The sequence below is a fragment of the Aphelocoma coerulescens genome, chromosome 13, assembly GCF_041296385.1.
Source record: "Aphelocoma coerulescens isolate FSJ_1873_10779 chromosome 13, UR_Acoe_1.0, whole genome shotgun sequence".
Classification (NCBI taxonomy): Eukaryota; Metazoa; Chordata; class Aves; order Passeriformes; family Corvidae; genus Aphelocoma; species Aphelocoma coerulescens.
In genome coordinates this window covers 10,930,078-10,942,805 of record NC_091027.1, presented here as the reverse complement: position 1 = coordinate 10,942,805, position 12,728 = coordinate 10,930,078, and the positions used below count along the sequence as shown (strand labels likewise).

Below are 12,728 nucleotides of genomic sequence, written 5' to 3'. Positions count from 1 at the left end.
ACCTGGTGTAGAGGAAGGAGTCCCTGCCCGTGGCAGGGGGTTGGAACAGGATTATCTCTGGGGTCCCTTCAACCCAAATCATTCAACGATTTAATACGCTGTATTTTTTCAAGCAACGAGATTCCTCCTCTCTACAAACTTAAGTTGAAACACGGGGTCTGACCAGTACAGGGAGTATCACACAAACGATTTACTTACTCCATTTTCACACACGACTTTTTGCCCTGTGAGGGCGGTGCCCCCTGCGAGTGTTCCAGGCCGGGTCGGACGGGGCACGGAGCCGCCCAATCCACCCAGTCCCCTGAAGGTGTCCCTGCCCACAGAGGCTCCCTGATGGGGGCCGGTCCCTTGCGGAGGGCCCCGTGCGGCCGCCCCGCGCATGCGCGCTGGGGGCGCGGGGGCGGTGCCGCCTGAGGGGCCGCGGGCGGGCGTGGCCGCGGCGGCCCGCGTCGCCATGGAGCGGAACCGCGGGCTTCGCGCCCCCTGCGCCGGGAAGGCACCGCGGAAGAAGCACCGCGCGTCCCCTTTGCCGGGAGCAGCCGCTCTCCCGGGCAGCCGGGCCGGTGTCTCCCAGACGTGCCGGCGGCGCCTGTTCGGGAGCGCGGGCCCTCGCGGGCCCTCGCCCGCTTGTAAGCGCCTCTCCCGGGCGGCGGCGGGGCGGGGGGTACAGGAGGCTGGGCCGGTACCGGCGGGAAAGGGTAGGGGAAACAGGACCCTGCGCTGTGTTTTGTCCGGTGTGTTCTCGTGGGTAAAGATGCTAGGCAGGGTAATCCGGGTAAGGATTTTACTAGTAGCGATCTGGGTGTCCCCCCCAAGGGTTTGTTCCTCACACCTGTGCCCAGCGTAGCGAGTCCTGTGTGAGGTTGGGAAGTGGTTTCTTGTTATCCATGTCCCTCACGGCTTGGAGAAAGCAGACTGGAAACAGGAGTGTTTCTTCTATTTAGCAGCTAGTTAGCAATAGGAAGGATTTTTCCTTCTGTAAAGTGCCTCCCCTCCATTTAATCAAGTTGGAAGGGAACATTTAGAAATGGCAAGACAAAAGCCTTGCTCACCTTTGAGAGAATACTGTAAGAATTGCGTAAAGTCGTTACTCAAAAGGAGCTGCCTTGTTGTTGAACGCAGTGCAGCAGATAGGAAGCTAAGAATTTGAGACCTGTTAAGAAAAAAATGGAGTTCAAGGGAAGGGATGGGAATCAAGCAAAGGCTGACAGAATTTAGGGAAGACCAGCATGGGATGGGGAAAACCAGCGTGGGATGTCTTGATACTGGGCTGATCTCGGTAATTTTAAAGTAAAGCTTTGCTGTTAGAGGGTACAGCGAACATTTGTTTTTGCCTTGTTCCTGCTCTGCTGGCTCCTGCTCTTGTATATATTTAGTGCTGCTGTGCACAGGACTGGGTTCAACCAGCAGCCTGGAGGTCTTCCATATCCTTGAAAAAAAGAAGGAAAAAGGATGAGTCCTGTCCATATATCATCCTGTCCATATATCATCCTGTCCATATATCATCCTGTCCATATATCATCCTGTCCTGAATTCCCAGGAAGCTTCAACCAAAGGGCTTTGTGTGGCCCTGGGAGAATGCAGTGTTTCAAACCCAGTTTTTAGTGCGGGGCTGGACACTCCTTTGTGGTCATAAAAGTGTAACTCTAGAAAGTTTGGCTGTTTGTGGCTCTTGGATAATGAAAGAAAAGCACAAAGCTAAATAACTTATAAAATTAGTTTTAGGATAAGAAAATATGACTCTGAAATTTGCTGCTTTCTGATTAATTGTGTCATTAATGCCATTTGGGATTATATATAGTGAGGACCAGTTTATGTAGAAATCCTTGATACTCTTAATAAACTCAACTTAAAACTGATTTATACTCGAACTACATTGAATCAAGGTAAAGGTTGCTTCCAAGGTGGTGGGGTTTTTTTGCTTTTAATCAACCAGTTTCTAAAACACCAGAAGTATTTCTTTAAGTCTGTTTTTTGTTTTGTCTTGATATACTGCTGAAAGAAGCAAATTCAGATTTTACATTGTTTGTGATAATAGGGTCAAAAAGTGTTACGGGTGTGGAAGGTGGGAACAGATAAAGGTTCCCCATTAGAAATAATAATTAAATTCTCATATTGAAATTATCATTGCTGAACTAAATATTTATTCTCTAGGCCTGAAGAAAAAGCTCAGTGGGAAAAACCTACCAAAAATTAAAGAAAATGTTGAATACACTGAAGAGAGCTCTTCATGCAACCAAAGGTCAGCTAGAACTCATTCAAACACACCATTGTTAAAACTTGCTAGTAAATGATATTGTTTTGCCTTGTGAGATGGCTCTTGGAGCAATGGAGTTTGAGTTATCAGTGCACTGATATTTGTCAGATTATTTATTGACAGCCCGTAAAGACATTTTGGAGTTGTTGCCTTTGTCTAAAACAGTGTAGCTCTGTGATTGAACTTGGTTCTGTTCAACTGCAGCAATCAAGTGAATGTCAGAGGAACAACAGACTTCAAGATAAAAGAAGAAGAACCAGAAGGAAGCAGTGTACCACTGAAGGTGAGAATGCTGTCTTGCTTTTTATGTACTAGTGATGGAGGATAAATCAGAGGAATGTGACACATTAAATTCTTTTTCTATTCAGGTAAAATTTCCTGCGAGTTATGTGTGTGTGTGTGCGCCCTTGTGATGTTTTTCAGGCTGAACTTGGTCCTGTATTTTGGATTACATTTTCTGTATCTTTTGCCAGAATAAGAGCTGTTGGAGCTGCTGTTAGCATGAGAAAACATCAATACTAATTATCCTTAACGAGGCAAGGCTATAGGAATTGTGTTTTGTGGAAGAGATCTCAGTAGAGTGTGATTCCAGAGAATTGCTCACTTCTAGGTCAGGCACAGACCTTTGACAGATTGCTGTTCTTTCTTGTGTTATTAAAACTGGAACAAAGTGATTGGAGATGATGGTGCAGAAGTGTTACAGGACAGTTAATACTGCAGTGGCAAGAGAATAGTGAACCAGGTGTGTTTGAACTGAAATCTGCTGCAACAAAGAGCTCAGGTGATACTGGTATAAAACTATTTTTCTTTAAAATGTTACCTCTTCTTTAGACTCTACCAATTACTTACATTTTCTACAAAATGCCTAGTTTTGTAGAATCTATTGCCTACACATTACAGATGTTTGTATTTACAGAAATGGTGTAGGACTCTGAAAGTGAGACTGGGTGTCTGAAAAAAAAATCAAAAGGCAGTGAAGTTCGGTACTCCACCAGTGTTGTGCTTAAGTTCAGTTGATGTCAATATGCCTTCAATGGCAGTCTCATCCAGCAAAGATTGTAGGATCAAATGATGGGGTATTTGTCACGAATTTTAGAGCTGTAAGTCAGATTGCAGGTATTTTAATGTGCATGAAAAATCCTGCTACAAATTACACTGTGAATAGCAGGCTTAAGTGGTGAAGTACTAGACAGTGAGTTTTCTCAGCGTCTGCTGATGTAGGATATTTAAATGCCTTTCTTTGTCTACAGTCTGTTTTCTCAGGTTGTTTGTATTGATCTTTTAACTTTAGGAATCCAAAATAATAAACTTTGAAAGCAAAGGAAGCTTGAAAAATGCTGAAGTGACTTCAAGTGAGTATAATAGCATTACACTATATTATTAAATATATTTATATTAAACTAAATGTAAAATTAATGATATAATTTTATTTCTATAAAAGTAGTGATCTTGTTCTGTGCTGTTGTTGTTCTGGTTCTGACTGTGATATTAGAAAGCGAAGGTTTTGAGACCACTGGCTGGACTTCTGTCTCTTATTGCAGCCTGTGACTGGGCTCACATGAATTGGTTGTAGGCAGCACAGACAGACCTACAGCTGCTGAGACAGTCTTGAGCCCAGCCTGTTGGAAACCACATGACCTTGGTTTTATCATTGAACTAATTGTGGACATGAGTTTATCATTGAACTAATTGTGGACATGAGTTCTTCAGTTTACTCAAACCTGCATTTCTAAAAGCTTGTGACCTATTTAAGAATTACCCTACTAGAGGCTAAATTCTTCAGGTAAGTCTTGTGAGCCTTGGGCAGCGAATGTGTCTTCTCTTAGCTTATGGTAGTGTATGGAAGTAAACAAAGGATGCCCTTTCTTTGCTTCTTTAACTGTATTATGACTCATAAGATACTGACATGACAATATTTAGCTCATGACAGGAATGAAACTCAGATAAGGAAATCCTCATGACAAGATGGTAGACCTTTTTTAGCCACCTTTTTTGTGTCTTTCTCTAGGTACAGAAATTACTCTTCCCACAGGTGTTTCCACCTTTCTCATAGAGTATTTAGATGAAGATTCAGCTGTAGATTATAGCACTACGAGCAACAGCCTGAAGAGTTATTCATCCCCTGAAACGTTCAGAGATGATGATTCAGGTGAGACTTTTGGGGGACTTACTCTAAGTTTTTATTTGATGTAGAAAATGTGAGGAGACTATCTACAATAGAAAGACTAGCTGCCTCCCTTGGTGTGACTTACCAGGTTACATCTTTGCTATAAACCTGTGCTTAACATGGAATCTGTTTATCTGTCCTCTAATCTGCTGTGAATCAGGTCCTGGTGTAATTTGAATCCTACTTTAAACCTACAGTATTCACTGTTGACACAAGCTGTTTATTGGGAATGGCCCACAAATGTGCTTTCAGTCAAATTTCTTCCAAACTTTTCTGCAGCTGTTTGAGCCAAGACAATGCTTTAATTTTGCTTTTTAGTTCCTGTCCTGCAAATGTGATTGCTTTCAGTTTGGTCACAAATTTAATAACTTGATGAATTTCAGCATAAGAAGTCTGCACTTAAATTTTTTTATGTCCAGAAGGATGCAATTTTTACTCTGTGGACCCTAGCAAGTACAAGAACTCTACTCTCCTGGACTCCAGCAAAGCAGTGACCATAGATAAGATACCACAGATCTCAAATCTTTCAGCCATATTAGGTAATTATTTTCTACAATACTTGAGGATATTATAAACAAATTTCAGTCTGGTGTGAGGAACCTTTATAAAATATGTAATGATGATTTTAGGTAAGGTCTGTCTGCACAATGGAGAGCAGCTCCCTGCTAGTAGTCTGTGTTTGCTTCTAATGTTGTGCTTTATAATTTAGTTTGCACTAAAAAATTGTCTGGTCTAAGCTGGCATACCTTTTTCATTTAAAGTTTAGCTTTCATGTTTTGGTTTTTTTTTTTTAGAACCTGTACCAAAGGATTTTCCAGACCGATGCATTAGAAGGTAATCGCTACAGCAGACTCTTTGATGGACCTAAATATTCAGGCTAAATGTTCAGAAGAGCAGAAATGTTCTTCTCTTTTGAGTAATACTTAAAAGAAAGGCCAGTGCAAATAAGCCTCTGCTCCTGCAAACTACTTCTGTGGAGTTTCAGCTACTTGTGTCCTCACTAACTTTGATACTGGTAGAATTTGAAATTGGTCAGGGAAGAGGGAAGTCAGTGTAAGAGAACTCAATGAAGGATTTTATGGAAGGAGATGACATTTATTTACAAAATCCCTAAATAAGTTGCTTTTATGCAATTGCATTAATTCTGTCAGATTTCATTCAGTCACAGCAAGAGGTGTGTGCTCAGGTGGTCTGGCCAGGCTTGTCTGTGCAGTAGAGTGTGAAGGGTACCTGTTGTCAAGTCTTTGTTAAGTCTGACATTCTGTGCTTGCCCAGAGAAAAATCAGTTTTTGGGCAGGTCTTTTATGTTCTTTAGGAATCACCAGCTTACATGGGGTGCTCCTTTGCTTTGGAATGCTGCTGACTTTATAATATAATCTTGGGCCAGGTGACTTACTGCCTGTTGTTAGTGTTTCCTTGCTTGGAGCGCATCTGCCAGGAAGTGGAATGGTGTGTCTGTGTGGTGTGCTGACACCCCTATGTTGTTGGGCGCCAGGTTTTCTCTGACAGGTTGTCTGTGGTGAGGTTTTATCACAGAGAAGGGTGTTCTATACTTGGCCTTGTCACAGAGCTGCCTTCAGGCACTGACATAGAAACCTGAGGAACAAGGAACAGCATAATTTCTTTTAACCCTTGTGCTTCTCCTTCCAGTCTTACATGCAGACATTTTCATTCATAACACATATCAATCTTAGTGTTACAGATCTCTACACAGTTGTTTTGGATTTTTCTTGTGAACCTAATTTCACCTGCATCCTCCTTAAATATATTCTGTCCTACAATGCCAAAGTGCTAAATGTTTAGCGAGTCTTCTATGGGTCTGAAATTGCAACAGTCCTCAGGATAAGCTGTATGACTTGATAAACTATCAAATAACTGTAAACGGTGATTAAGCAACTCCTTAACAATATTTTTTAAAATAAGCTTTATCCCTTTTCACTCAGCCTATATTTTCCTAGGATTTTCTTATTAATAGTTTTTTTCAATGTTAACATTCATTCAGAGTAGTTGTTCTTTTTTTTTTTCCTCCTCTTCTAGAAAGAGACCATCAAATTGCAATTACAGTTCTTCAGCATTAAGCATTTCAACTACGCTGGCAGGTAAAATATGACCTGAAGCAGTTGTACTAGCTGTGAGAACAGAATATTCTACCCAAACTTAAATGATCGCACAGTATCTAAACCAGGCTTCTACTGTGTCATTTGTCTTCCAGCACAGACTAAACTCAGTTATGTCTAGAAGGGAAAGTGTAAATTGAAAAATCGTCCCAGCAAATAAGACTTGGTTCTAATTAATGTGTTAGGGGAAGAAAACAAAAACAATCAACCAACTAAAGTCTCAGACCCTGCATTTTTCCATTTAATCACCCATGATGCTCAATGAAAATTGACATTTCTTTACTTAACTTACCCAGAACAGAACTGTTCGTGTCATGCTCTTTACTTGAGCTTATTTCATATAAGTCTCACAAATACACTGAGTCCCTGATGTAAGTATAGTTCTGGTCTGTGATCAATATGATTCTGTCTGGCCCAGGTACCACATAATTTCCCCCTGCTCAATTTTGAGTGCAATGGCAGCAGAAGTTGCCACTGGTAAAGACTGCTGTGATTATACAGGTCTCTAGTCCAACAGTATTTACCCAGCTGTAAATAGCCAGGTGAACATAAGATTAATAAGCAGCCTTGTTTAAGGAATGGGAGAGGAGTAAAGCAGTGCTGATGGTGGGGAGAGGGAGAAGAGCATTATATTGGAGGGTGGAACTGTGTTTTGGAATTATTCCTCTTTGAAAACCATCCTGTAAGTCTTGGGGTGGAGAGTAGCTGTCTTTGTCTCAAAGTCAATTAATGTGTTGGAAATCTGTCACAGGAAAAAAACTCTGTAAAATAACAGCTGCAAGAGAGAGAACTCCAGACCTAAAAAGTGGTATGCGCTGTTCTTCACCGTTAGGACCGGAAAGCAAGGTGAAAGATCCTTAATAAATCAGCAAGGTTGTAACAAATTATTTGCTCCTTGTGTGGGTGGAAAACTCCACCTAGAGGAATAGTAGCTCCTGCTACCCTTGTAAAGGGGTGCTTGCAGCCTGGGCAGAGTGAAGATGTAGCTTGCCTCTCCCTCTCGATAGAACAATAGTCATGGATGTCCCCAAGCTCACTGTTTTTCAGACTGGCTGTCAGTGGTACTGAAATGGGTTGTGTAGAGCTTGACTATGCAGAGGGACTCTAAAGTGATTACCAGGCTATAGGGATTCACTTTGTAACACAAAATATAATTGTTTCACTATTTAGCATGATAATCAAACAGCTAAAGCCAAAAGGATGAAGAAAAAAGCCGCCAGTTTTAATCCTTTAGAAGAAGATTTGTCATCCTTTAGGCAGCTTGATTCCCCAGGAAACACTTCAGCCAGATCAAAGGGGTTGACAGCAGAAGTTCTGCCAGCCAAACCAACAGATGCTGTGGTGGTGAGTATTCCCATTGTGCCCCACTGGTTAACACTGGCATGGAATGGAAGTGGGAGTTGTGAATCCTGAGGAAAGTTACAATTAATTAGGAGAAGTGGCAGGAAGTGCCACATCTGAAATGTCCATGCTGCAGTAAACTAATTCTTTGTTTTAATTTTGGAGAGCATAAGACCAAAAAACCCTGAATGACAGGAATTCAGTACTGAAGAACTAGTAGTAATTCTAAATGGAGTTCCTAAAGTATTGTGTACTAGGAGAATACCTTAAGAGTAGTAATAAACAGCAGAGACTTTGAAACTGATACTGAGTTCTTCTCTGTTTTTGTTTAGCAAATGACTTCCACCATGCTAATCATGGAGGAAAATAAAGTCCTAAAAAATCCCGGTAATGCTCAGCCTTTAGAGCTAGATGTGAGTGTCTATCTGATACTTTTTTTTTTTTTTTGAATGATTAAAACCAAAGAAACCATTCCTTGTGGCACATTCCATTTCTGCCTATACATATGTTACACTGCAAATTGCACAATAAACTGGGATAAATTCTGGACAATGATTAAACTTAAACAACCCAAACTAGGAATTTGGTTTATATTTTTACAAATGTAATGCAAAACCAGTACTAGTATCCTTACTTGCACAACCCCTTTGATTAAAAATTGGTATTTAAATGCTACTTTGAATTCTTTGGCAGGACAGGTAGTACAGTACTGCCACTTTTCTCTGCACAGTTGGGCTAGTGCATACTAATAAACAGAGAACATCAGGGTCTTGCTGAATCCCTAAATAATTTTTTTTAAGCAGTAGAATATCTTTTGCACGAACCAACAACTGTTAGCCAATCTGAATTATTGTCTGTTACTTAACTGGGCAGTTACTTCTGTATATTTTGTATTTTGATGGAGCTGTAGCTGAGCTTGTCGCCGGTGTGCAAAGCCTCACCTGGGGAAGACCTGTTCCCGAATACCACAGGTCCATTTGTAAATTCAGAAGAAATTGTTCCTGCATCTCTGAGTTCAGAAAAAGAAATTATTCCTCAAAGTCCAGAAGAAAAGAATATTTTAAAGGTTCTGATTTTATTGCACTTCTTCAATCCAGTTTTATCATGCTAATTTGTAGTGTACTGTATATTTAATCCTTACAGTATTAAAACTGCTGAAGAGAATGTTTAAAGCTTTGAAGCTTTTTATCACCCTTTCCAATAGCATGTTGAGTGTACACAAGTAGTCTTAAATGTTTTCTAGTGACATGTCTTGAAATCTGTATGTCATCTCTAATTTCCCTAGAAGAAAGCTAAAAGAACATTTCTTCAGTGGGAATAGTTGTGTGAGTGAAATGTCATTAATCTTTTCAGCCTCTGTGCGACAGACAAGAAGTCTGCTCCATCATTAGAATGTCACCAGGCCAGAGGCCTTCCCAGCTCCAGCAAGTTCCAGTTAACTGGAAAGAGTTCCGCCTTCCCAAAGGAGTGCCTGAAGGTGAAGGAGTATAGACTTGGTTCACTGTGCAGATGCTAATTGGTTAGTTGAGTGTTTAAAGGTTGTTGGGCTTTTTTTTAAAGCCTGGATATTTGGAAAAATCGCAAGGCTATAAAGAGTAAAAGATGCAGAAAACTTCAAATCTCTGGCTTAATAGTATTCTTGTGCAACAATACTCTATTAAAACTGCACTAACATTTTCTCCCCCAAGGATCTTTAGCATAGGAATTAATATAGTCATAGGCTACTTTATAATTAAGGCCTTATTATTACTCTGTGCTTTATTTCTAGGGTGAGTAAGCCTGAGTTGAACTTCAGATCTGGTGTTCACTAGCCCCCCCCCAAGTAGTTCAAGTTATCAGTAATGTTTTTCTTTAAAAACTGTCAGTTTCTCATAAGGTTTCTGTTCTTTCTCCTGAAACCCTTAACATAAGGAAAGCTCATTTCTTCACTTCCTAGATTTTTGTTAAACAAAAATGAGAAATGTGAACAAAACTGTCTGATCACTTAACAGGTAAAAACCCCAGACTTTCCCATCTCTTGTGAAGTTTCTCATGAAGTGTCATCTGTTCTGTTTTAATTCAATACAGAGAGACTGCATAAGTGTGGCAGCTTTCAAAAATACTGAATACACAAAAATTTTCATCTTGGGTCCAAATGTCTTCCTACTGTATTACCAGTTGAGTTATATGCAGCATATAGAATGCAGGGAAGTGCTTATAAGTGTGTGTGTATGTATTAATTAATGACACTCACCCAATGCTTCTGTACAGATGAAAGAACTGGGATGGTAGGTCATATACCCAGGCAAATTGTGGTAATACAGAACACAGGTTGTACTTGGTGGGCAACTGAATCAGGAATCTACAAGTGGTGTTGTCAGAACAAAAGTTTCATTTTCTTACTGCTTTTCTAGAGGGTCCTGGTTTGAGGAATTAGACCCACTGTGGTTGGGGGTTTATGATGGATGTTTTATTCTCTGCTCAAGGAGTCTTCCGGATGATGCTAGTTTTCAAGAGGAATGTACATATACTCAAAACTATTGTCCTCTCCTCACTGGCAAATGAGACCTGCAAGATCAGATTCTTCCAGACAAATGCTAGCCTTGGATATATCTAGTGAACGTCTGAACAGCTGGTCAGATCAATGAGCTTTCTCTTACATGTGAGAATGTGCCACTTTATTGATAATTATTTATCACTTTTTTTCCCCCCAGATACTATTACAAGTACCAAAAATTGGATCTACTGTAAACAGAGATGAGATTTTTGGCTCTCAGCAGGAGTTAACAGAAGAAATTACCGTCTTGCTGCTGTGGCAGGGTGACGAAACAGAACTCCTAACTAGTAATTAACAGTTGTAATTTTTTTTGCGTATATGTTGTTTGAAATTTAGTATTATGTGTTTCAGTAAGCTAGTAAATACTCAAATACGTGATATTAAATTATTTTGTACAGCAACTAGATCCTGTTCTGGGCATTATTCTGAAAGGATTCCATAAAGATGATTCTTCAGTTTGTTTAGATTTTTAAAAAGTGTGACTGAAGAACAGCAGACCAAATTGCAATAATGGATTTACCTTTGGCTTTTTGCCAAGATTTCTAGTTTTCTCTAGTAGCATTAGCACCTAAAGATATGACCTCTGTTTAAATGTTAACATTGGCTATGAAGGTAACCGTGTGTTCTGGGAGTGTTTATGAAAGCATTTATGTACTCTTGGGGACCCAGAATAGTATGCCACCATTAAACTCCTTGAATGCTTAGGCCTGCAGAACTTTGGAGGTACAGGACTGTGTGTTCTGCTGTAATCTGATTTCTGAACATGAATACAGGTCATCTTCACCCCATCATCACTGTGAATTGGTTCTTAATGATCAACACTGTGTCACCATTCTGGGCATATCCACTGCCCAGCCACTGCCATCTCAGAGTCCTTCCTGTTTCATCTCCAATATTTTGTAATATCACATCTCTCAGTCATTGTTTCTTCTAGTGGCTTCAGACTTAGGGAAAGTAAATGCCTTACATGAACACAATGCTGGGAAAAACCCTTTTACTAGCTGAACTGTTTGAAGAAATGGATATTAACATTCTGGATTTTCAGGTTACTGCTCACACTGTGTCCACATAAGTCAGATTCCCAGTGCTTCCAGTTCAGCTTGTGGATTGTTAATTCATAAATGTTGTTCTTAATGTGCTGAATGTCTCAGAAAACACATTTTTTTCCACTTGAATTCATTGCACATTAAAGTAATTTGGACCCCTACAGTGTTCTCACTACAATGTCCTTTACTCAGACTTTTCTGCACAAAAAGGGAGTTTTTCAATGTTTCAAAATGGTAGTATGGCTTTCAAACGTTTGAGTTTGTTTCTCAAGTGTTATCACCCTGGAAAATAGTTCTGTATTTCTAAAAAGAGCCTGACAAGAAGACATACAAAATCCACAACTTTAGTTTGATTGCATTTGAAAATACCTGCAAAAGTTCAAACCCTTATCTATTCCCCATTGGGCTGGGGTAGAAGGAAGTGCAAATAATTACTGCTGGATTAGTCTATGAATAAGTATTGTATAAACATTCTGTATGGCTCAAGGTTAAAAATTATGCCATTAAGCTATTTTTCTTTTAAGCATTAGTAGAATGAGTTCTGCCAGTAACTCCTTGGAGTCCTGTCAGGTATGCTTTTAATTATCAATATCCTTGTTGTTACAAATACTAAGTCACTAGTAATTATGCAAGAATCTAGAGCCCCTAGGAGACAGAGGTGAGCTCCTTGATGTAGCTTTAAGCAAAATTGAAAGTTACATATTTAGTAAGTTGTGCTTATGATGATTATTCAAGTAAAGGATGGTCTGGAATAAAGATGTGTTTATTGTAAAGGTATTCTGGAAGTCATAGGAAAAAACGCTTTTTTTGCCCCAGGCCATTTGGTAGTGTTATACAAAGATACTAATACTGGCAAACTAATTGGAAAGTACAAGAGAGGAAAATGTGGTCTGTAACTAAGGAATTGGCTGTAGCAGCCCGAATATTGCTGGGGTTTGCTTTTGTTTTTCTTGATGTAATGAGGCTGCATAGGAGGACAGAAATATCATTAATCACAATCTCTTGCCCTTCCGTTCAGTTATGAAGGCACTGCTTCTTACCATCTTTTGTCAGACTCTTAGAGAAAGTGTAATTAATTTCCAGGCTAGCTCTTTGCCCCAGGGAAGGAAATTCATTTTGAGGCTGCAACAATCTCTGCTCCTGTTCTGCTGTTCTCAAAGGAAAGGCATTTTCCCATAGTTCAGTTTTCAGCTGAAAAATTACTACATAAAATTTCATTCAGAGTGGAAACTGGCTCTTCCATATTTGTGGATAAAGGTTATGG

At 40.0% G+C, this 12,728-nt stretch overlaps 1 protein-coding gene across 11 annotated transcripts; it reads left to right on the top strand.

The window, feature by feature from the left end:
* The first annotated feature begins 364 nt into the window (after positions 1–364).
* MEIKIN (meiotic kinetochore factor) lies at positions 365–11,627 on the top strand. Of its 11 annotated transcripts, none has more exons than XM_069029082.1 (14): positions 365–629; positions 2,155–2,242; positions 2,462–2,540; positions 3,549–3,609; positions 4,266–4,406; positions 4,844–4,963; positions 5,219–5,258; positions 6,462–6,523; positions 7,293–7,387; positions 7,712–7,885; positions 8,215–8,295; positions 8,793–8,948; positions 9,236–9,359; positions 10,576–11,627. In XM_069029082.1, exons 1-14 carry the CDS (start codon positions 380–382, stop codon positions 10,620–10,622), a joined length of 1,518 nt encoding a protein of 505 aa, XP_068885183.1. In that variant the 5' UTR covers positions 365–379; the 3' UTR covers positions 10,623–11,627. The 11 variants fall into 11 exon arrangements, with proteins under 11 accessions (XP_068885183.1, XP_068885181.1, XP_068885180.1 ...); XM_069029080.1 differs by having other exon boundaries at positions 365–698; positions 4,290–4,406; XM_069029079.1 differs by having other exon boundaries at positions 365–698; positions 4,847–4,963.
* Positions 11,628–12,728: the final 1,101 nt, after the last annotated feature.